The sequence below is a fragment of the Cebus imitator genome, unplaced genomic scaffold, assembly GCF_001604975.1.
Source record: "Cebus imitator isolate Cc_AM_T3 unplaced genomic scaffold, Cebus_imitator-1.0 Scaffold334, whole genome shotgun sequence".
NCBI lineage: Eukaryota > Metazoa > Chordata > Mammalia > Primates > Cebidae > Cebus > Cebus imitator.
The window spans coordinates 2,047,600-2,070,692 of record NW_016107649.1 but is presented as its reverse complement, the minus strand read 5'-3'; the positions used below and the strand labels follow the sequence as shown (position 1 = coordinate 2,070,692).

The window sequence follows — 23,093 nt, the reverse complement described above, 5'->3', positions numbered from 1 at the left end:
AAAAAAAAAAAAAAAATCCTTGTAAATGGGATTTAAGGACTACCTTAAGTTGGGAGGGGAAAAAAAGGAGACTTGAAAAGGCATGTATCCACCAACTACCTGCATTACATGTTTTAGTGTGACTAAAAGTCTATCAAGTGGGATATGGTAAGCACAGGTCATGCTGTATTTTCCGGGGCAGTTTGCAGACAGTCCTTTTCTCTGGGTGTGCTCGTATTGGGTAGGAGCAGGTTGGTGTGAGCTTCTGGGCTGGCTCTGTCAGGTGGTCTTTGTCCTTTCTGCACTGTAGAGCAGAATGTGGGGACATCACACTTTAACTTTGCAGGCGACTAAATCCAAGAAGATGAGAGGTGAAGCCTCTTTGGAGGCTGCATAAGACAGTTTGCAAATTAATTTTGTGCTCAGCTGGTCCTTCATAAAGCATATGAACTTTAAGTGCCTTAAATAAAGATCTTTTTTTGGTTTGTTTGTTTTTTGGTGACAGGAAATAGGCACATTATCACACCATTACTATTCAGGGGCTGGTATGAATTGAGTGACTTTTCCTTGTGCTTATTTTCCAGTAAGCACTAGTATTCTCTTGGCTTTCTTTCCCCAAGCAGGCCTGGCAAATTCCGGTGATGTCAGGTCACCAACAACTTCTTGGCAAACTCAGGTGTTTCTCTTCTGTGGCAAGAAGAGCCCAGGTTATCTCAGAGCTTTGGGCATGTGTCCAATAATCACTTGGAGCTGACTCAGTCTGGATCATTAGACAAAGATATGTCTGTTTGACAGAATGATAACGGGAGCCATAATAGGAATCAACATGGTCCCCAAAGTTGAATCCTCATTTAGCTTAGCAGAAGGCTGGGCTTTGTGGTGTAGCAGCAACAGCTGCTGAGCCTTGATTATTTAGGAATAAGGGCGAGATCATGAATAAATACTGGCATTGCCCCAGTGTTTGTGTTTGTCAAATACCAAAAAATAAAATAGGAATCCTAAATTGGCTTGCATGCTGCCACCTGGCTTTCCTACCACTTTCATTTCTAGCATGAATTCAAGAGGAGAGGAGCTTGGGCAGAGGTTATAACCTGGGAGGAACCTGGCAGATATCAGTGAGTACAGGCAGGACTTAGGGCTATGCAGAGGTGGGGTTCACTGATACTTAGGCTGTTGACTCAAAGTAATAGTGAGCAATAGTGATCTCAGATCAGTGAGCAATAGCTATCTCACTGTTCTTGAGAGGTGTTAAAAGCCACCAGAAGATTTTCTTGTCTGTATCCTGGCTTTGGAGATGACAGATGTTTGCAGTGGTGGGAAAGTTGTGCTCAGAGAGATCTCAAGCAAGTGTGGGACTGAGCAGGTTGTGGGTGGGGATCAGGATGCTGCCCTGTGACTTCATACTAAAAAATTATACCTAAGACTTTGTGCTAAACAAAAATAAAAACAAGAAAAGTAAAGGGGTACTCAGTAAGCTAAGTCATAGCAAGGCTCATTATCTAATCTTTATATACTTTTCTATTTGTTCCTCTGCTGTCAGTGCTGCTGTGTGGCTCTGTTGCTTGGCGCCCTTGCAAATCTATCTGTTTCGGGAAAAGGAACATGAGCTTAATGGATTTAGAGAAGAGGAGTGAGTCCATGAGTCCTGGAATCAAATGAGAGCAGCTGTGGATTCAATAGAGCTTCAGTTTTGAGAGCCCAGAGGGGAGGAATAAGCAAGTGGGTGTTATTATTCATCATTGATATTGTTATCATTCGCCCTTATTTATTGAGTACGTATCTTTGACATTGGTTAAATACCTTCTACAAATGATCTCAGTAAATCTGACAAGTCCGTAAGGTAGTAGCATTAGCCCCATTATACAGATAATGGAATGAGGTTTGAGAAATCTTATGGTCATGGAGTTGGCAACTGCTGGAGAGAGGTTTTAAATCTAGGTCAGTGTGGCTTTGTGCACGTTGCTTTTTCTGCAAGTTGTTGGTAGGCGATAGGTCACCTTAATTTATCAGAATTTTGTTTTCTGTAAAGGGAATGATTTAACCAAAGAGTTGAACATTCTCTTTCCAGAAATTTAATGAGCAGTTCTGCACGGCGGTGGTGCTTGGAAGTTTAGCCAAAACTACTGGTTATGAAGTGAGAGCAACCTGTGTGTGGATTGAAAGAGAAGGGTGTGCAGTCATTGGTAAGCATTTTCCTGTGGTGTGACTCTGACGGGCAATGGTGCCATGGCTAAGATGGAAAGATACTCCTGCAAATTGAAATGTTATAAATAGGGAATGGATGCTTTGCTTTCCTGCTACTTGGGTCATTTTGAAAAATATTTGTTTAGTGAGTAACCATGTGACGGGTTCTGCTTAGCAATGTAGTGTCAACTCACTTATCCTGAGAACTGGAGGACCTTTTAGGGTCTTCTTTGTTGCCAGCCTAATTGTTTGTATAGGATAAGTGCATGGGCTTGTACCATCTGTTATTAGTATTTCCTTTGTTCACTTTTCATTTCAGGTCTCTTAGAAACTGGTTTAACTCCATGATTTGAGGGGGTGTCAGAGGTCACGTGATTGTGTGTGGTTTGTCACAGCCACTGCTGGCACTCGCTTAAGTAAGCTTTTAAACATCACTTCGTAGGTTGTAGAGACTGAGTAAACCAGGAAAAGGCAAAGGGTGAGAGGAAATTAATCGTATGTCCTGGAAAACAGGTTCGAATTCTGATCTCTCAGATAACCTTTGGGACAAGACCATTGTTAGATTTCATCCTCTATCTGGCCAGGTCAGCTTACCCAGGATTAGAAGAGGCAGGAGTGTTGGGAAGGAAGAAAGAGATTCTAAGGCAAGTGGTAACAAGTCCCCAGAATAATTTAGCTGGATATTTTTTGTTAATCCATTTTGTGATGGTATTAAAAAAATACCCAAGAATGGGTCATTTATAAAGAAAAGAGGTTTATTTCACTCACGGTTCTGCAGGCTTTGTAAGAAGCATGGAGTTAACATCCTTTTGGCTTCTGGTAAGGCCTTGGGAAGCTTTTAGTCATGGCAGAAGGTAAGGGCAGCTTATGTGTCACATGTTGAGAGAGGGAGCAAGAGAGAGGGAAGGAAGTGCTAGGCTCTTTAAACAACCAACTCTGGTAGCAATTAACAGAGAACTCAGTTATCACCAACAGGACAGTGCCTAGCCATTCATCAGGGGTCTACCTCATGAACCAAACACCTCCCAAGAGGCTCCACCTCCAACACTGAGGATCACATTTCCACATGGGATTTGGAGGGGACACACACCTAACTATAACATGATTCAATCTTTGCAATTCCTTTATGTTTGGAAGTCCATGACTCTTCTCTCCTCTTGGGTTTAAACCTTGCAGACCTGGTCAAAGAAAAATAACAAAATGGACAAGGTTTGTGTGCGTTTCCTCATTTGGAATGCTCAGGGCTAATGTTGTTTTTCCATTTCAGCTTCTCAAAGACAATATGCTAGTCATCTTTGTGTTTCTGGCTCAATATCCTGACACATAGTGATTAAGCAATAAATGATGACTGAATTTCAGAAGGATCTTGATTTAAACTAACTGTTCATGCATTCTAGACAAGTTAGAGGGTAGTTGGAGCTAGAGTTACGTCTCAGTACTTTGAACTAAAACTGAAGGGTAGCTGACTTAGTAAGAGAGAACAATTTAAACTTAAGTTGGCAGACTAGAAGAACCTAGTGAGTGTAGAATTCTCTTTATGCGTCATTCCAATTCAATTCTCTTTGTTTACAGTATTTGTGTATAGTTAAAACGAATGTGTATGTACCTGCTTGTGTTCTGCTTTTCTTAGTGTAGCTATTTTCTGTTGTCCTACAGAGGTTTATTTATATTTTATCTATTTAATAAAATTTATGGAGCATCTATTAAATGTCAGGCATTGCTAGACTCTGGGTATATGATAGTGAAAGGTTATTCATGGTCTTTCCTTCTTGGACTTCGCAGAGGGGATGATGCTTAATTAGAACCAGCCATTTAAAGAACAGACAGAAGAGTATGCCAGGAGGAGGGAACAGTATGTGGGATGGCCCAGAGGGAGGAAGAGCCTATGTGTTCAGAGAATAGAAAGAAGGTTATGGTGACTGAGGCTGAAAAGGCGGGCAGGGGCCATATCATACAAGATTCTTTAAGGAATCAGGACATCACTCAGTGCAGTGGGAAGCAGGGTAATAATATGACTTGAATGCAATTAAAAAAAAAAACCTCGCTGTGGAGAATGGATTAGAAAAGGGGAGCATAGAAGCTGGAGGCCAGTTAGCACCTTTTACAATAATTCAGGGTAGAGATGATGGTGCTAGGGCAGTGAAAATGAAGATGGGGATTACTAGATAGAAATTTTGGAGAGAGTTCGCTGATGGTGGGATAGGAGGGAGCAAGTGATACTGAAAGAAAGTGGTGATCAAGGCTGATTCCTAGGTTCCCACGTTGAGCAGTCTATGGTAGTCTGATTACTTTGAAAAGGAAGGCTTGGGGAGCAGCGAGTGAAGCAGGGAGGCCTTAAGTTTGGATGCATATTGAATAAGTTTGAGGTGCCCGTGATTCATGTCAGTTCAAGCCTTTATGGCTGCCACTTTTTAATAGCTCTGTCCCCTCCAGCTGGCACTGTGTTGATCCATTCCACTGTTGGATGCTTGGCTTGCTGTCTCTTTGATCTTCCACTGCGAGTAGCACTAATGAAGTTGTCTCTGTACAAACCAATTACTTTTTCCTTTCAGGTTGTTTCGCCAAGGTGTGTTCCTCAAAGTGGAATTGCTGGGTCCAAGGAAGTGAATGAACAGTTTTATGGCTTTTGCTGTACATTGCCAGATTGTAGTCCAGAAGAACGGAATTAATTTAGAATGCCACCAGCCAACTATAAATGTGCTTTCTAGCCTACAAGCCTTTGAGCATTGGAGTTTATAACTTCAAATTATTTATGCTGCTTTAATGTAGATGTGTGAGGGTCCTTGGTTGTGCAAATTTGAATTTCAGTAGTTCCTAGGGATGTCAAACATTTATCCACAAGATGATCTCCTTTGTAATTATGTACTCATGTAGCCCTCTGTCATAACTATTAAGTAGAAGTAATGTTAGTCACATTTGCATGAATTCTTTATATACATTTTTAGTTTTATAAGCTTTTATTAGCAGTGTATGTCACATTTTTACATTCTACCTTTAATAGTATTATATTTAATAACATAAAAGTTGAGATTTATGTTTTTATTTTTGAGACAGAGTCTCGCTCTGTTGCCCAGGCTGGAGTGCAGGTGACACGATCTCGGCTCACTGCAACCTCTCCCTCCTGGGTTGAAGCGATTTTCTGTTCTCAGCCTCCTGAGTAGCTGGGATTACAGCATGCACCACCATGCCTGGCTAATTACTGTATTTTTAGTACAGTCGGGGTTTCACGATATTGGCCATGCTGGTCTCGAATTGACCTCAAGTGATCCTCCCACCTTGGCCTCCCAAAGTGCTGGGATTACTGGCATGAGCCACCACACCCAGCTGAGATTTATGTTTTTAAACCTGTTTTCTTTTTTGTGTCTGAGAATATTTTCATTTTGTTGATGCTGTTCATTTGAACAGAAATTGATCCATTTTCAGGTGCAGTAAACTATTTTAATAACTTAGAATTTTCTTTTCTTTTTTTTCTTTTTTTTTAAGACAGAGTCTTGCTCCATCGCCAGGTGCCAGACTGGAGTGCAGTGGCACAATCTCGGCTCACTGCAACCTCTGCCTCCTGGGTTCAAGCAATTCTCCTGCCTCAGCTTCGCAAGTAGCTGGGATTACAGGCATGCGCCACCATGCCCAGCTAATTTTTGTATTTTTAATAGAGACGGAGTTTCACCATGTTGGCCAGGATTGTCTCGATCTCCTGACCTCGTGATCCGCCCGCCTCGGCCTCCCAAAGCGCTGGGATTACAGGCATGAGCCACTGCCCCGGCCAACTTGGAATTTTCTATGTGATCTTTTAAATGTTGGGTTTGTTGACTTTTTGGACTCCAGTGTCGTATTTGTGATAAGAAACTACGTTAATGTGTTCTGCAAGATAGTAATACACATTGCATGAGAAAAGGGTTGTATAGTCAAATATGTTTGGGGAGTGCTAGGTTCAGCTGGGTCATTTCTGGCAGCTCTCCTGCAGGGCCTGCTGGGGCCTTCAATAGGTTAATATTAATTGTGCCTTTCTGACAGAAGGCTCTAATCAGGAGCACTTTCTAAACTTTTAGACCAGAGGCTAGTAAACTTTGTCTGTGAAGGGCCAGATGGTATCATATTTTCAGCTTTATGGGTCATGTAGTTTCTGCTCTAACTATTTAATTCTGCGTTTGAATGGTGAGAGCAACCCTAGGCAATACCTAAGAGATTGGGTGTGGCTGTGTCCCAATAAAGCTTTATTTGTGGACACTAAAATGTGATTTTCATATAATTGTTATATGTCACAAAATATTAGTATTCGATTTTTAAAAAACTATTTAAAATGGTATAAAAACTATTATAATATTTTGAAAAAAACGTTTAACTGTTCTTAGCTTGTGAGCAATACAGAGACAGGCAGGTGCTGGAACTTACTCTTTTAAAGTTTTTATTTATTTATTTAAATCTGCTGTGTCACCCAGGCTGGAGTTCAGTGGCATGATCACAGCTCACTGTGGCCTCAACCTCCTGAGCTCGAGTGATCCTCCTACCTCACTCAGCCCCCTGAGTAGCTGGAACACCACAATACCTGGCTCCTTTTTCAAAAAATTTTTTTGTAGTGACAAGGCCTCCCTATTTTGCCCAGGTTGGTCTCAAACTCCTAGGCTCAAGCAATCGTTTCCCCTTGGCCTCCCATGTGCATTCTTTTTTTAGACCATAGAATCATTAATATCCCATGGGACTAGATCAGGAAAACTCACTTAATGTGGGAAATGCTTCCTTAAATTCTGCTCCAGTTATCTAAAGTGTACTTATTAATAGCAAATCCTTTCTGCTCTCTGTGTTTTCTCATTTGCTATAACCAAGTTTTTATTTTAGATGTTTTGAAAATGCCAGTGGGCCCAAGTTTTTCTTTTAACACTTTACTGTGCAGTCTGTATTTTTTGTTTTGTTGTATGCTCTGTCCAGGACAGTTTGTTTCAGATTATAGCTTTTAAAAATCTGGTCTTTGATACACTTCTCAGGAACTGAATATTTGCATTTTAATTGGGGTGTTTTGAAAGACTGTCTTGGCCAGGTGTGGTGGCTTACACCTGTAACGCCAGCACTTTAGGAGACTAAGGCAGGTGGATCACTTGAGGTCAGGAGTTCAAGACCAGCCTGGTCAACATGGTGAAACCCCGTCTCTACTAAAAATGCAAAAATTAACCAGGCGTGGTGGCACACATCTGTAATCCCAGCTACTGGGGAGGCAGAGGCACGAGAATTACATAAATCTAGGAAGCAGAGGTTGCATTGAGCCAAGATTGTGCCCCTACACTCTAGCCTGGGTGACAAAGCGAGACTCTGTCTCGAAAAACTAAAAAAAAAGAGAGGATTTTCCATCACTGGTTAGAAAATCTAAAAAATAAAATAAAACTAAAAGATTGTAAAAATATAGTCCATTGTTAAGTTGGTGAGAGTGATAATTAAAATAACATTTATGGAACACTTACTATGTGTCAGACAAGTTCTGCCTGCTTTATCTGTATTAACAATTCATTCTCAAAACAGTCTTTTAAGAGTAGATATTGTTAATTAACTCCTTTATACTAATGAGGAAGCAGAGATACAAAAGTGAGCCATTTGCCAAGGCCACCCAGAATTAAGGATAAAAAAAACCAACATGTTTTTCTACTCACACACAAGGCTCAACACACTACCTTTAACACCAGATTCTCCAGTGGATACCAACTGAGTGCCCTCTAATTCAAGTCAGTTCTGACACTATCTACCTTGAGGTAGTGTCGGATCCCACAGTCTAAAGACTGTCCCAGAGGACTGCTCCCAATGACTGATGTCAAACACAAGCCGTAGGTTATTTTGCCTGTGCTTCAGTTTGACTGACTATAAATCAAGGTTCCCACAACCCCTTCCTCAGGTTTGATTAATTTGCTAGAGTGGCTTACAAAATTCAGGGATACACTACTTACTCAGCCTCCTGAGTAGCTGGGACTACAGGTGTGTACCACCACACCCAGCTCCAGTTTCTTAATATAATAAAGGATATGGATGAACAGCTAGATGGAAGAGATGCATAGGGCAAGGTGTATAGAAAGGGGCATGAAACTTCCATACCCTTTCTGGGTGTGGCACACTGCAGGAACCTCCAGGTGTTCAGCTGCCCAGAAGCTCTCCAAACCCCAGTCCTTTTGGGCTTTTATGGAGGCTTCATTACTTAGACGTGATTGATTATATCACTGGCAATGGGTGATCAGCTCAACCTTCAGCCCTTCTCCCCTTCACTGAGGTTGGAAGTGGGGCTGAAAGTCCCAACTCTCTAATCATACCTTGGCCTTTCTTGTGACCAGTCTCTATGATGAAGCTATCTAGCAGCCCACAGTCACTAATCATCTCATTAGCATACAAAAAACATTCTTATCTCTGGAGATTTTAAGGCTTAGGGTATTGCCCCAGAAAACAAGGATAGAGACCAAATGTGTATTTATTATATCACAGTATCACACCTAGCTAGTTCCTGCTAGATGTGGGCTGCTTGGCAGACTATAGGCTAAAATATTAATGGGTTTTGTTTATGCGTGATTTTTTATTTTATTTTTTTAATATTTAAAGATGGGGTTTCACCATTTTGGCTATGATGGTCTCTATCTCTTAACCTCGAGATCCGCCTGCCTCAGCCTCCCAAAGTGCTGGTATTGCAGGCGTGAGCCACCACACCTGGCTTATGCGTGCTTTTATGCTGGAGTTGCTGCACTGGCCGTAGTCATTGGTTTTGCCTTGGTTCATATGCTTTTCCGTAAATCCTTAGTGAGCACCAAGTAGCATTCCTTCTGTATCTTTCCTCTGTCTTGCATGGAATGCCAATTCATTTACTACTTAGTGACTAAATAAATGGGGAGCCTACTCTTGGCTTCTTCATGTATGCAGAAGTCTTAGAAATAGTTATTTCTAAGGAGACGGAAGGAGATGAGGTTCTGTGACTGCAGGACTGAGTGCTGCTGAGAGTACACACTCCTGCTTTGCAGGTTCCAGGGAAAACAGCACCTGGGTTAAGTCTCGCCTGGCTTTTCTTTTTTTCCAGTGTCCCCTGAGCTTGCCTCCTCTGGTCCTGCAGTCAGTACATTCTAGCCTTGGCATCCTCTATGTTCATCAGCTTTAAAAACAGTCCCTGCTTTGCCTTAGCAACAGAAGACTTTTTTAAATCAGAGAGGATAGTACAAAATGCAGGAGTTGACCAAATTTATGCAACGTAACTGGGAACAGTTCTGTCTGTGATTTGTGGAAGCTCTGTCCTTGAAGCTTTCCTCTTTGTGCATTCCTTTCCCTCTCTCCCTGCCACTCCCCTCCTACCTCCCTGGCTTAAAATCTACAGGATTCTAAGCAGCCAGTGTCTTGATATTACACATTCAATGTGATGCTCAAAATAAAATGATCAGAAATTCTGGAAGGTCCAGCTCTGCCTGGCTTTTGCCTTTTGATCACCTGTTATCATGTTTTATATTCACTATCTCAGGAATAATGTATATTGCCCTATCATATTTTATATTCACTATCTCAGGAATAACTTGCTTGCATTATCATCTCTACAGTAACTAGGCTTCCTCTTCAAAATATTAGTTTTATGCAGCATTAAAAAAACTCTGCAGCAAACTCATAGGCAGTCTTCCTGCCTGCCTCTTATGAATAGAAAAAAAGTTTATCACTGCCTTCTCTTTGCTCATTTTCCATTAAAAATTATTAGAATTTGATAGGGAGCAAGAATGACAAAAATATGTTGTAACCATCAGCTGTGAGGAATCTTTTGTTTGTTTGAAGGATGAGGTCATGGAGTAAGAATTGTTAAAGAATAAATAGGCATCGACATTCTGACATGTCTTTGCAAATCTGGGTGCTTCTTGTCCTTAGGCCCATCTCTAGAATAGATGTGACAACAGGACAGGTGTGATGTGGCTCACCAGGGTGAACGCGGAAGCCCAGGGAGTCTTTACAGTTGGTTATTTAGAGCTACCTCCTCCCTCTTTTGAAATTTGTATTGTTCTGGGTTTACCTTTTAATCATTCAGTGGGCATTTATGGTGCTCATAAATCCTGTACAGTTTGGGAAGGCACACTGATATTTGCCTCATTTATCCATTGTTGGTGAAATAAATGCCCTAGATAGATGAAATTTTCCAAACAACTCATGTTTCAACTAGGATGGAGCATAGATAATTTCTAGAGGAAAATTGCTGCTTATAATTCTAATTGACAAGTTAGTATTACCTTTTTTAAAGAAATAAGAGGGAAGGCTGGGTACAGTGGCTCATACCTACAATTCCAGCACTTTGAGGGGCTAAGGTGGCAGGAACCCTTGAGGCCAGGATTTTGAGATCAGTCTGGGCAACGTAGTAAGACCCCGCCCCTCACCAAAAAAAAAAAAAAAAGAAAGGAAAGAAATGAGAAGGGAATGTTTTAACTCTTTGATACATTTGCTTGTCACCTTAAGCACCCTGCAGAGTGTAATTCTCGTCAGCCATTTGTAGTTCTGTTAAAACAGAGTGATGTCCTGAGGGTCTTTGGAGGTGAAATGAAGTATTTGCCCTTTTACTGAAGGGTATAAGACCAGACTGCTTTATCTCTTGAGTTATTGTGGCTACATTGTGAAGGCTTTGGGTTTTCTCCTGCTCCCTTTTAAACCTGTGCTCATCTTTAGCAACCTTTTCTATGACCACTTTTAATATGCTGATTCTAATTATTTATGATCTGTAAGTCCATTCATTCATTTATTCAGCTAACACTTGTCAGATATTACTGTGAATTGGTTCCTTGAGGGCTTGGATAGCACCAGTAAATGAAATAGACCTGATCCTTCTCCTCATGAAGCTTGTGATCCACAGGGGAAGACAAGCTAAACAGAAAAATGTGTAAGTACAAAATTATGGTAGCCATACTTGGAGGGGGGAAAAAGGGAATGAGGGGATCTTGTGAAACTTGTTTTCATTAGTGAAGAGGCGGTCAGGGATGGCATTCCAGAGAAAATCATATCTCTGTTAAAGACTTTGCCTTTCATCTAAGTCATGTGGGAAGTGATTGAGAGTTTTAGGCAGGGGATGAAAGGATGGATTTGGTGTGTGAGTTAGAGTGGGCGTCATGAAAGGAAGCCAAGATCTCAGTACTCATTGCTAAACTCTCAGAGGTCTGATGATTCCTGTGAGTGAGCTTCCGCTCTCTCTATTTTTTTATATTTCTTTTGACTGCATTATGCAGGTGTTGACAGACTTTTTCTATAAAGGGCTGGATAGTATATTATCCAGCATATAGTATATATAGTGCATTCTATAAAGGGCTGGATAATATTTTAAGTTTGAAGGCCATAAAGTATCTTTTGCAACTATCCAACTCTGCCACTGTAACATGAAAGCAGCCATAGTCAATACCTACATGAATGGCTGAATTCTAATCGTGTTTATAAGAACAACTGGCATGTAGGATTTAGTTTGCTGACCCCTGGTTTGAAGGATGCTTTGCTTCTTATTTCCATGATCTTCATTATTGAGGTAGTTGTGCAAGGGAGGAAATGCAATCTATGTGGTTGTCCCTGGCCTTGAGCTGCTTATAATCATTATGGGAAGATAAGTATATATACACTTATGAGGCCATCAGCAAACATCACAGGACAATATGTAATTAGGCACCAATATGATGAACAGAAACAGGAAATGTGATGAAGAGTTCACTCATCTACTTGGAATCTGGGTGTCTAGAAATAGTTTCAAAGGCTTCACAGGGAAGGTGGAACTTGGCAGATATAATTGTAAACACTTAGAGGGTTAGAGGTGAATACAACCTATTCCGACTTGCAAAGTTTAGTGATGCAGTGTTAGAAGATGAACAAAAGCAAATCACAGAACACTGTGTGTAGACAGTCCCCGTTGGGTATGTAAGACAAAGCAAAAATCCATGAGAATAGCCAATTTAAGGTATGCATGCTTGTATGTATATATTAGGTGCAAATGCTCAGAAAAGTGTCTGGAAACATGTGCACCAAAATTAAGAGTGAATCTCTCTGGAGATGAGTAGATTTGAGCAGAGACTTAAATGTTTTACTCTATATTTCTTAATTGTTAGAATTATTACACGAATATTTATTTTCATCATAAAAATACTAATTAATACCTGGCAGTATTAAAACAATGTGCCAGATTGGTTAAGAGGCTGAGAGAGTGGTGCAGGGAGTGCGACTGGGTGGTCTCCAAAATGTGTCTCAGAATCAGAGATTAGAGCCCTTAGTTCAGGGTGTCCAGAACTTGGATGAGCATCAGAATCACTTGGAAAGCTGAAAAAGAAAATGAACCAAAGCTAAAACCAAATAAACTCCTGGCCCCATTGCAGACTCACAATGATCTTAGATGATGGGGCTGGGATGTTAATTTTTTAAAAAGCTTCCCAGGTAATTTTGATGCTGCCTTTGAGACCTGAGGCTTTGGTGAGCCTCTGGTTTAGTTTATCCAACTCTGTACAAATGAAGGAATTAAGGATCTTGACCAGGTAGGACTCAGCCTCAGATCTTCTGGCTCCCACCTTCTTGCACTTTTCAGTGATTGTGTCCCCTGATTCAGGTGTTTTCCTAGCATTAGCTTTGGGTGGCGTCTCAACTTGTTGTCCTGTTATACAGAAACCTTTTTTGTTTTAAGCAGAGTTTCACTTTTGTTGCCCAGACTGGAGTCCAATGGTGTGATCTCGGCTCTCTGCAATCTCTGCCTCCCAGGTTCAAGCGATTCTCATGTCTCAACCTCCCAAGTAGCTGAGATTACAGGCATGCGCCACCACGCCTAGCTAATTTTGTATTTCTAGTGGAGATGGGGTTTCTCCATTTTGGTCAGGTTTGTCTAGAACTCCTTGACCTCAGGTGATCCGCCCCCCTTGGCCTCTCAAAGTGTTGGGATTACAGGTGAGAGCCACTGCGCCTGGCCGAAATCATTCTTAAATGCCACTTTTGAATGGGATCCACCTCACCCTCATTACCCATTGCTTCACTCCCAGATCAACATTGGGAATGATTTTTACAGTGGTTTAATTTTCTCAGAAATCAGAGGATTGCCACCAGGCTAGTGGGAAAAGCCCTAGTTTTAGATCATGAGTTGACTAAAAGGCCCAGGAAAATGGCTTTTCTCAAGTGCCATTTGAGTCTCTGTAAAGAGAAAGGGACATTGCCAACTCTTCCTCTAGCAGGGTTTCAATCAGGCAAAAGAGCCCGTGAGCAGTCCCTCCAGCTTTGTAGGACAGGTTGGGTTAACTGTTTACTTCAGAATTGGAAAAGGCCTTTGAGGTCCCTCTATCTAGTTCAGTAATTTTCAGACATGTTTTAGGAGTAAACCCTCCTGCAAATGAATTCTTACTTGGAAAGCCCCATTTGCAAATTGGTAAAGTGGAGCTGCTTGGTTTAGACAGAGATGGGGGGCTTGGAGCCTACCTCCCACCCCTCCCTGGTCCAAGGGGCATCCTGAGAACTGTGTTCTGTCCAGTGCTCTCTTAAGGTCTATTTGAAAACCACTCGTTTCTTTCTTTTTTCCCCTTCTTTACGTAATCATTTACCAAATTCAGCTGACCTGAGCCCTCAAATCTGTCACCTTCTCTCCATTTCCACATCTGCCACCCTAGTCCTGGTCACCGCTACCTTCCATGTTGGCTTTCACCTTCCAACTGGGTTTTCTCGTCTATTCTCCCCCATACCACTTTCACCCTCTGCTCTGAAGCAGATAGCTTTTTTATTCACAGATGCATTTATATGCTTCTTCCTCCCACTTATTATGTAAACATTTAATGACTTCTCATTGCATTTTGAATTAAGATCAGCACATGGAGCCTCTTCAGATGTAACTGTGGCCACTCTGTTGCATCTTGAGATAGAGCCACAAGCTTTTTAGCTGTGCTGAGCTTCCTTCTGTTTCACACTTTTGCTCTGGTGTTCTCTCTGCCTAACCCCTCTTCACTGCTTCTTGCCTGGGGTTAATTTCTGCTTCGCCATCCTTATGAGCTGTATCCAAAACATTTCTTTAACTTCCCTGAGCTAGGAAACACCTGTTAAATTTCCTCATAAGATTCTGTATTTCCCTTTCTCAGTAGTGATCTCAATTCTAATTGAGAAATTACTGGTATATTCTTTTTTTTTTTGTTTGTCCCAGCCTAGAATGTAAACTTCAGAAGGGCTGGAATAGGGTTCTCAAGGTTCTGTCCTCAGCCCATGGCATGGTGTCATGCACACACCTGTTAGGTCTTCAATAAGTATTTGCCTAATGAATTCATAGTGTCTAGTTTTTGCACAAATCTCACTTCTAGTGTTCAGCCCGGGCACGACTGCAGAGGGATCATTGTTTGTTGGCTCTGCTTGTGGGAGCTGGAATTGTCTCTGGTTATATGAGGTAATTTAAAGGTCTGTTTTTAGCGACACATTGTCTAAAGTGGGTTACCTAGTATGATACAGTTTAAACAGGGCCGAGTTTTGCTTTTAATTAGAAACTTGATCTGTTATTCCAAAAGAGCAAAGAGCTCTAAAATCCACTGAAAGTCTGAGAGAGTGTGGGGGCTGTGGAGTTTGGAGGTGGGTTTTATGTACAGCTAGGAAAATCTCTTTGGTAACTCAGTAATCAGAGTTCCCTACTTCAGATTTAGAAGTGCATATTTGGGGGGAAATACAGAAAGCTGTAGGAAGCCTACCCCAACTCCACATCCAAATACACACATACTTGCTATTCATGACCTCCTGTGCTCGCTCTGCAGACCACCCTCATGAGTGTGTGTAGGTGTCTGACTGCTCATCCTCCCACACAGGTAGGGAGACTGACTTAGATCACACAGCACGCCAGAGTGATGATATTCATCACTGACCACCATCCCCTGCCCAGATCTTGGGTTTGGTTCTCTTCTTTCATTAATTGAAGTGTAATAACCTGCCATTTGGGTTACTAATACAGCTTTCAAACTTTCAGAACACTGCAGCTATCTAAAACTGCTTTTGCCTGTAGACACTCCAGGAAGTACAGAGCAGAGCCACTTTTGCAACCTGTTGGGTTGGGTCTTTAGTGGAGAGATAGGGTCTAATCTTGTTGTTGGTATTCTTTTTTTTTTTTTGAAATGGAGTCTCACTCTGTCATCCCAGGCTGGAGTACAGTGGCTCGATCTTGGCTCACTGCAACCTCTGCCTCCCAGGCTCAAGAAATTCTCCCACCCCAGCCTCCTGGGTAGCTGGGATTATAGGTGCATGCCACCGCACCTGGCTAATTTTTGTAGTTTTAGTAGAGATGGGGTTTCACCATGTTGACTAGGCTGGTCTTGAACCCCTGACCTCAAATGATCTGCCCATCTTGGCTTCCTGAAGGTTTGGGATTACAGGCTTGAGCCACTGTGCCCGGCTGGTATTCTTGACAACTGTAACTTGGGCTCCACAGGATGGGTCCTTTTATCCAGTGCATCTGCTGTGCTCAGAAAAAGGTGGCTGGGGCTTATTTTGCCAGTAGAAGGAGCAAGAAAAGGAAAGGTAAAATTAGAAGGGAAAGAGGAAGACATTACAGAATTGATCATGAAGCAGGAGGTTTTTTTTCAGGCTCCAATATGAGGTTAAGTTTCTTAACAAGAGAATCAATAACTGTCCTTTTTTTGGTGAGGGGAGGGTCTCTACAGAAAAAGTGAATATACCCTCATAAACTGAAAATTAGTTTTCTATATTGTCATTTAACTAGATGAGCAGCTCTGGGATAGGGGAAGGGACTTCCAGGGAAATACTTTTGATTCAACTAGTTAAATTTTGGGGTGGGAGGGAATTGAACCTTGAATTAAGTGTCAAGGTGCTAAAAAGACAGACAGTTTCTGATCACTATGAAAAAAATTCTGGTTTATTCTCTTAGTCACTGGTATAGAAGCCAGTTTAGAAGGAATTTGTCCTGCTGGGTAGCTGATAGTTTGAGGCAGCCATGATTTTCTTGACACATAAACTTCATAAAGGATAGTAAAAACTGTTGGAACTTCTCAATATTCATTAACGCAGAAAAACTTTCTCTTAATAATCTCCCCCCCTCTCTTCTCAGAAGAACCTCAGGATTTAGTCCCACAAATATAATTTCCTTTCCCCTAAGTGCCTGTTGACCCCCTCTTGCTGGGTCTAGCTTTGTGCTTCCTCTCCTGGGTGACTGCAGGCCCATGCTTTCCTAGCTATGGTTTTCAGAGGCTGAACAAACAGGGTGTGAATCAAAAAGCATAAACTCTGTTGTTTAAAGCACATTACAAAAATGCCAAGGGCCTGCCTCCGTTTTGAAAAATAAAAACGAAAAGTTTAGCTTCATGTAGGCAAACTGTCTGAAAAAATCACACCATGACTATCGGGTAATGCCAAACAGGCAGTCTGGTGCTGTGGAAGTGGCAACTTGAATGTATGCCTTCCAGGTTCTCAGTTGATTTGTCCTGGCATCACGAAATGTCAGCTTAACATTGGGATTGGGAAAAGGAAGACAACTATTAAGCAAATAATTTTCTTGTTGCATTTGGATTTTGACTAGTATATAACTTTTTTTTTTTTGAGGTGGAGTTTTGCTCTTGTCACCCAGGCTGGAGTGCAATGGTGCGATCTCAGCTCACTGTGACATCCACTTCCTAGGTTCAAGTGATTTTCATGTCTCAGCTTCCTGAGTAGCTGGGATTACAAGCATGCACCACCATGCCTGGTTAGTTTTGTATTTTTAGTAGAGGTGGATTTCATCATATTGGCCAGGCTGGTCTCGAACCCCTGACCTCAGGTGATCTGCATGCCTCAGCCTCCCAAAGTGCTGGGGTTACAGGTGTGAACCACTGCACCCAGCTGTATTTAACATTTTAAATCTCAGCTACAACATGTTTTCACACACATATTCTCAACTGATTTTTATAATCAATTTGAGAGGCATTGTCAGTTTCGTTTTACACATGGAAAATAAGGACGTAGAGACAAAGGTCAGGCACTAAAACCAAGGCATCACAGCCAGTAGGTCAAGCACTAGGGTGGGATATAAGTCTTCGTTTCTCTTTTTCTACTATGTTGCAGCAGTCCTGTCAAGAGGATGCAGTCCTGGTCAGATCTTTAACAGGAATGATGATGTTGGTGCTGGAATTGTTGGCCCTTTTTCTTCTCTGCTTCTATGTAACATCTTGTTTTTTCTTTTCTCTTTCCCTGCCCTTCTGTTTCTTTCAGCTTGGATTCCTTAGCACCACCACTGCTCAGCCAGAACAGAAGCCCTCAAATCTCATTGGCACATACCGCCATGTTGACCGTGCCACCGGCCAGGTGCTAACCTGTGACAAGTGTCCAGCAGGAACCTATGTCTCTGAGCATTGTACCAACACGAGCCTGCGCGTCTGCAGCCATTGCCCTGTGGGGACCTTTACCAGGCATGAGAATGGCATAGAGAAATGCCATGACTGTAGTCAGCCATGCCCATGGCCAATGATTGAGAAATTACCTTGTGCTGCCTTGACTGACCGAGAATGCATTTGCCCACCTGGCATGTTCCAGTCTAACGCTACCTGTGCCCCCCATACAGTGTGTCCCGTGGGTTGGGGTGTGCGGAAGAAAGGGACGGAGACTGAGGATGTGCGGTGTAAGCAGTGTGCTCGGGGTACCTTCTCAGATGTGCCTTCTAGTGTGATGAAATGCAAAGCATACACAGACTGTCTGAGTCAGAAACTGGTGGTGATCAAGCCGGGGACCAAGGAGGCAGACAACATCTGTGGCACAGTCCCGCCCTTCTCCAGCTCCACCTCACCTTCCCCTGGCACAGCCATCTTTTCAGCCTCTGAGCACATGGAATCCCATGAAGTCCCTTCCTCCACTTATGTTCCCAAAGGTAACTTAACCTCATGAATTATTTATTTGAGGAAGGTTTTGAGCCCAGTGGAGCTACCAAGAGTGGGCTTGTACCAAAGATGTTTTCTCCATTTTGTATATTCCAAAGTCACCCCTTGGAGAAGAGGCCTTCATATGGTGGCTAATTAAATCTGGCTTCTTTGGACTTATTAGAAACATTTAGACTCAGAAGTTTTCTATTAGGGGAGATGAAATATCTAAAAACTAGGTCACATCAAGCTATAAAATATGAACCGAGAGAAACAAGGACAGCGTGTGACCTTATGTAAGTCACTTAACCTCTTCAGGCCTCGGTTTCAAACTTGTCAAGCAAATGAATGATTTAGATGTTTAAGGTTCCTTCCAGATTAAAAGTTTTCCAACATGGAGTCAGTCCCAGGCAGACACAGCCAGGAGCAGAGAAATAGGGAGAAAGGGAGAAAATACTATTACATCCAGAAGCGAGGGCTGGATTTTGAATCCAGGTGGGGCAAAGAATGGGAAGGAAAGTTAAAAGCATCATAAGCAAATTCATATCAGATTGAAGGTAACTAGCACTCATGTCTGGAAAATAATAACTTTATTTCTTACCAATGATTTTAACTTTACTCTTTGTGTCAATTATTCAAGCTTTCCATCAGAACCTCAAGCAGAATATAAAATTTAACCTTTATTTTCAAATACTTTTTGAGTGAATGTAATTTTCATGAGATGATGACCAACTTGAGTTGTTCCTCCTACTGTACTCTCATGCATGATTACATTTAGCCTTCATGGTAACCCTATGAAGAGAGCCTTTTTACAACTGCCAGTTGAAATGAAGAAACAGACTCCAAGAGCTCAGATGGCCACTCCAGCTTTCTTTAGGCCAAGTCCTGTCTCTTGGGACTCAAAATTCCCATCTCTCATACTTCTTAATGAAGATTACTTGTGGAGGCTTCTCTGAAAGAAGTCCACTAAGCTACCAGCCCAAATCTTGTTTAATCTATTGATAACAGATGCTTTTATTCACTGACCTGTCCCACCAAGTCTTTCACTAGTCAAATTTGCATTTGAATTATTTTATTTTTCTTAGTCATATTCTCAGTTTTACCACTGCATCATGAAATAGTCAAAAGATGGGAGAAGGAGGATGGACAAAAGTATTAAATTTGAACTCATTCTCTGAAAACTCAAAATAAGAGTTGACTAGATCTCTGCACATAAATGTGTCTGCTCAGTATGTGAAGTACAGGAGAAGCTGCTGTCAAGCTCAGGTGTTGGATCCTTAAGGATGCCCTTGGTTTTGGTGTAAGAAAGGAGTTTAGTTCCATTTTTACCTTCTACATGAAGGTACTGTTAGGGCCTTTATGAAAATGTGCAACATAATTTATTCTTAAGGCCCAAAGGTCATCTCATCTTTGATTATCTGGCCTAACTTGGAGATGACCAGGGAAAGGAGGGAATTTATAAATCCCCAAATATGGAAAAGCTCTTCCCCACTCCTTACTCTTTTTTCTAGGCATGAACTCAACAGAATCCAACTCTTCTGCCTCTGTTAGACCAAAGGTATCGAGTAGCATACAGGAAGGGACAGTCCCTGACAACACAAGCTCAGCAAGGGGGAAGGAAGACATGAACAAGACCCTCCCAAACCTTCAGGTAGTCAACCACCAGCAAGGCCCCCACCACAGACACATTTTGAAGCTGCTGCCGTCCATGGAGGCCACTGGGGGTGAGAAGTCCAGCACGCCCATTAAGGGCTCCAAGAGGGGACATCCTAGACAGAACCTACACAAGCATTTTGACATCAATGAGCATTTGCCCTGGATGATTGTGCTTTTCCTGCTGCTGGTGCTTGTGGTGATTGTAGTGTGCAGTATCCGGAAAAGCTCGAGGACTCTGAAAAAGGGGCCCCGGCAGGATCCCAGTGCCATTGTGGAAAAGGCAGGGCTGAAGAAATCCATAACGCCAACCCAGAACCGGGAGAAGTGGATCTACTACTGCAATGGCCATGGTGAGCCTTCTCTCTTTTCTCCTTGCTCACAGATCTCACTGCCACTTTTTCCATAGTCCCTGTTTTCTGAAGGAATGGGAATGCATAGTTTGTGGAATCTCTTTCATAGACCAAGCACTGCTTAATCTAGTCGTGTTATAGAAAAAGAGATTGACTGTCTCATTAGAAGTAATGCATTCAGAGAGAAAAATCCATCTTCCTCCTTTTCCCCTTGGCACCTTTAAAACAGAAGAAGGCTGCAGAATCAGAGACTGAGTGATGCTTAGGGACTTTCTTTGACCTTGCCATTTAACAAATGAGAAATTCAAATTCAGAGAAGTTTGGCAACATTGATCCAAACAAGACAATAGTTATTTTTTCAGGACAGATGGGATGAGACTCCTGGCTGTTGGAGCACTTACTTTTCCTATACGTTAGACTGTGAAGCAAATGAAGGGGACAAAACCCAGCTTGTCATAAGTTTGCTTTTTCAATCAGAATCTTGCTTTTAGATTCCTGACAATTTCCTCATATATATATATATATTTTTTTTCCCCACTTAAATTTTTAGGATCCCATGTCTATCAGGAGAGTAGGATGGTCATTTGGATTGTAGATCCCAAAAGCAGAATATGTCAGTCACCATCTGAGGCTCCGCATTGCATCTCTTCCCTGGTAGTCAGCCTGTGTTGAATACAGGCTGGAATATTTTGGCCTTTCCTCTTTTGAGGACAAACAATAGCTTGCAGAATTTGTCCCAGAGCTAAGTTTGATCCGAAGACTGCAGTTTTTAGGACTGTGAAGTAACTTCCCTTTCTTTAAATCCTAAATGAAACTTCAGCCCAGTTTTGATAACCCCATTCAGCTGTTTTGTCTCCCCTTAAAGAGAGAGGGGTATATTTACTTTTCTAGAAAGCAGTTTGGCTTTTTGTAGTCTTACAAATATTTATACCATTTGGCATGGCAATTCCATTCTTGTGAATCTGTCATAAAAGTATAATAAGAAATACTGAAACAAAGATGTAAGCACAAAGATCTTAAACTTTTATCTAAGCGTCATGTCTCATAGAAATTGGAAATAACAGAGGGACAGTTTTAGAGGAATAACTTAAGTAAATTAGAATGGACTATTATGTAGACATTGAAGATTTTATGAAATTTTTTATTTTAGCCAGGAAATCCAGGTTAAAGGAAAAAAAACCACCAACCTACATACTTTATAGAATATAATTCCAACTGTCTTAAAACTTGTGAATAAGACTGAATGGAAATCGGCCAAAATGACAATTTTTTCCCCCAGTGTGGTGGGTGGGATTTATGTATGGGTTTCTTTTTCTTTTTTTTTTCTTTATTAGTTTTCTCTACTTTCCCCAAGCTTTCTGTACTAAGTACATGCTACTTCTATAATGAAAAATTTAGATAAAGTTAAAAAAAACTTGCAACTCATTTTGCTTCCTCTTGTTGATTTGTGTAAATCAAGCTTGTCCAATCCATCACCCAGGATAGCTTTGAATGCGGCCCATAAGCTTTCTTAAAACATTATGAGGTTTTTTTTTTTTTTTTTTTTTTTTTTTTTTTTGCTTATTAGCTATTGTTGGTGTATTTTATGTAGCCCAAGACAATTCTTCCACTTGGCTCAGAGGAGCCAAAAGATGATGTTAATGATCAAAAGTTAAGTGAAAATTGGACAGAGGCAAACATCCTATTTGGGTCCTATCAGACTAAGCCTACATAAACTTGAATAGGACAATTATTTACTGGAAGCCTGTCTGGGGAAAGCTTCAATTCCCCCCTCTTTTCAATAAAAAAAAAATCTTTTTATTTGCACATAATTCCAAACTTATGAAAAGTTGCAACAACAGTACAAAGAATACCTGTATACCCGTGCCCACATTTACCTATTATTAACATGTTGCTCTTTTGCTTTATAATTCTCTCTACATAAAAAATACACCTACAGTGCCAGGCATGGTGGCTCATGCCTGTAACCCCAACACTTTGGGAGGCTGAGGCATGCAGGTCACCTGAGCCCAGGAGTTTAAGACCAGCCTGGCTAACATGGTAAAACCCTGTATCTACTAAAAATACAAAAATTAGCCAGATGTGGTGGTGCATATCTATAGTCCCTCCCTACTTGGGAGGCTGGGGCAGGAGAATCACTTGAACCTGGGAGGTGGAGGTTGCATTGAGCCAAGATTATGCCACTGCATTCCAGCTTGGGCCACAGAGAGAGAATTCATCAAAAAAAAAAAAAAAAAAAAAAAAAAAAAAAAAAAATCAAAAAAAAAAAAAAAAAAAAGAAAGAGAAAAAAAATCACATATAGATTTAACATTATAAAATATGTATTATAGAATAGCTTATTATATATTATATAACATTATGTGATATATAATATATAAGTATATGCTTATATACACATGAATACATGGACAAAATAAGTTTTCTTAATTTTATGGCCTTTTATTCCCTGATACTTTAGCATATATTTTCTGACAATAAGACTATTATTTTCAGAAAACATACTACAGTTTTCAACCTCAATAAATTTAGTAGGGTTACAATTCTTTGCCTTTCATTTGCCAATATTGTATGTTGACCCAATAAGGCCCTTGGTGGATAATATACTTTTTTTCCCTCTAGCGTAGGATCTAGTCAAGGATCAGAATTGCATTAAACTGCTCTGTAAGTGGCTAGGCAGGATATTTGTTCTGTTGCAGATTTATCCAATTAGTAGAAAACAATGTGAACATCCTGGTAGATAATTAAATATCTGGAACTGCCCTCTCATTATTCACTTTATTACAAAAGCAACTCCATTCCTTTAGTAGTTGCATTTATAGATTAGATTATGGTGAGCTACATTTCTAAACTCTCTTTTGCAATCTGATTTTTAAAATTCTTGAGAATACAGCAAGTTGTAGAAGTAAAAACTGATCCAGCAGCAGAAAGCAATTTAATACAATGATCTTAGACATTCTTATGACCATGGTAACCTTATAAACTACTATGCCTGTGTCCTTAAAACAATATCCTATTTTGTAAAAATAATGGAAGTGCCAAATCAAACAAAGCCCGATCCTATCCTTCTCTGAAAGCAGTACCTCAGCAATATGCTTTTCAAACTAAATTACAGTAGTTTCATTCAGG

The 23,093-nt window shown here is 41.0% G+C and overlaps 1 protein-coding gene across 2 annotated transcripts in view; it reads left to right on the top strand.

The window, feature by feature from the left end:
• The window catches only part of TNFRSF21 (TNF receptor superfamily member 21), a 73,240-nt gene that overhangs the window by 5,232 nt on the left and 44,915 nt on the right, over positions 1–23,093 (top strand). For both annotated transcript variants that reach the window (XM_017505163.1, XM_017505162.1), the window contains exons 2-3: positions 17,320–17,971; positions 19,472–19,966. In XM_017505163.1, the coding sequence (XP_017360652.1) occupies positions 17,320–17,971; positions 19,472–19,966 (1,147 nt within the window). The remainder of the gene's footprint in view (positions 1–17,319; positions 17,972–19,471; positions 19,967–23,093) is intronic.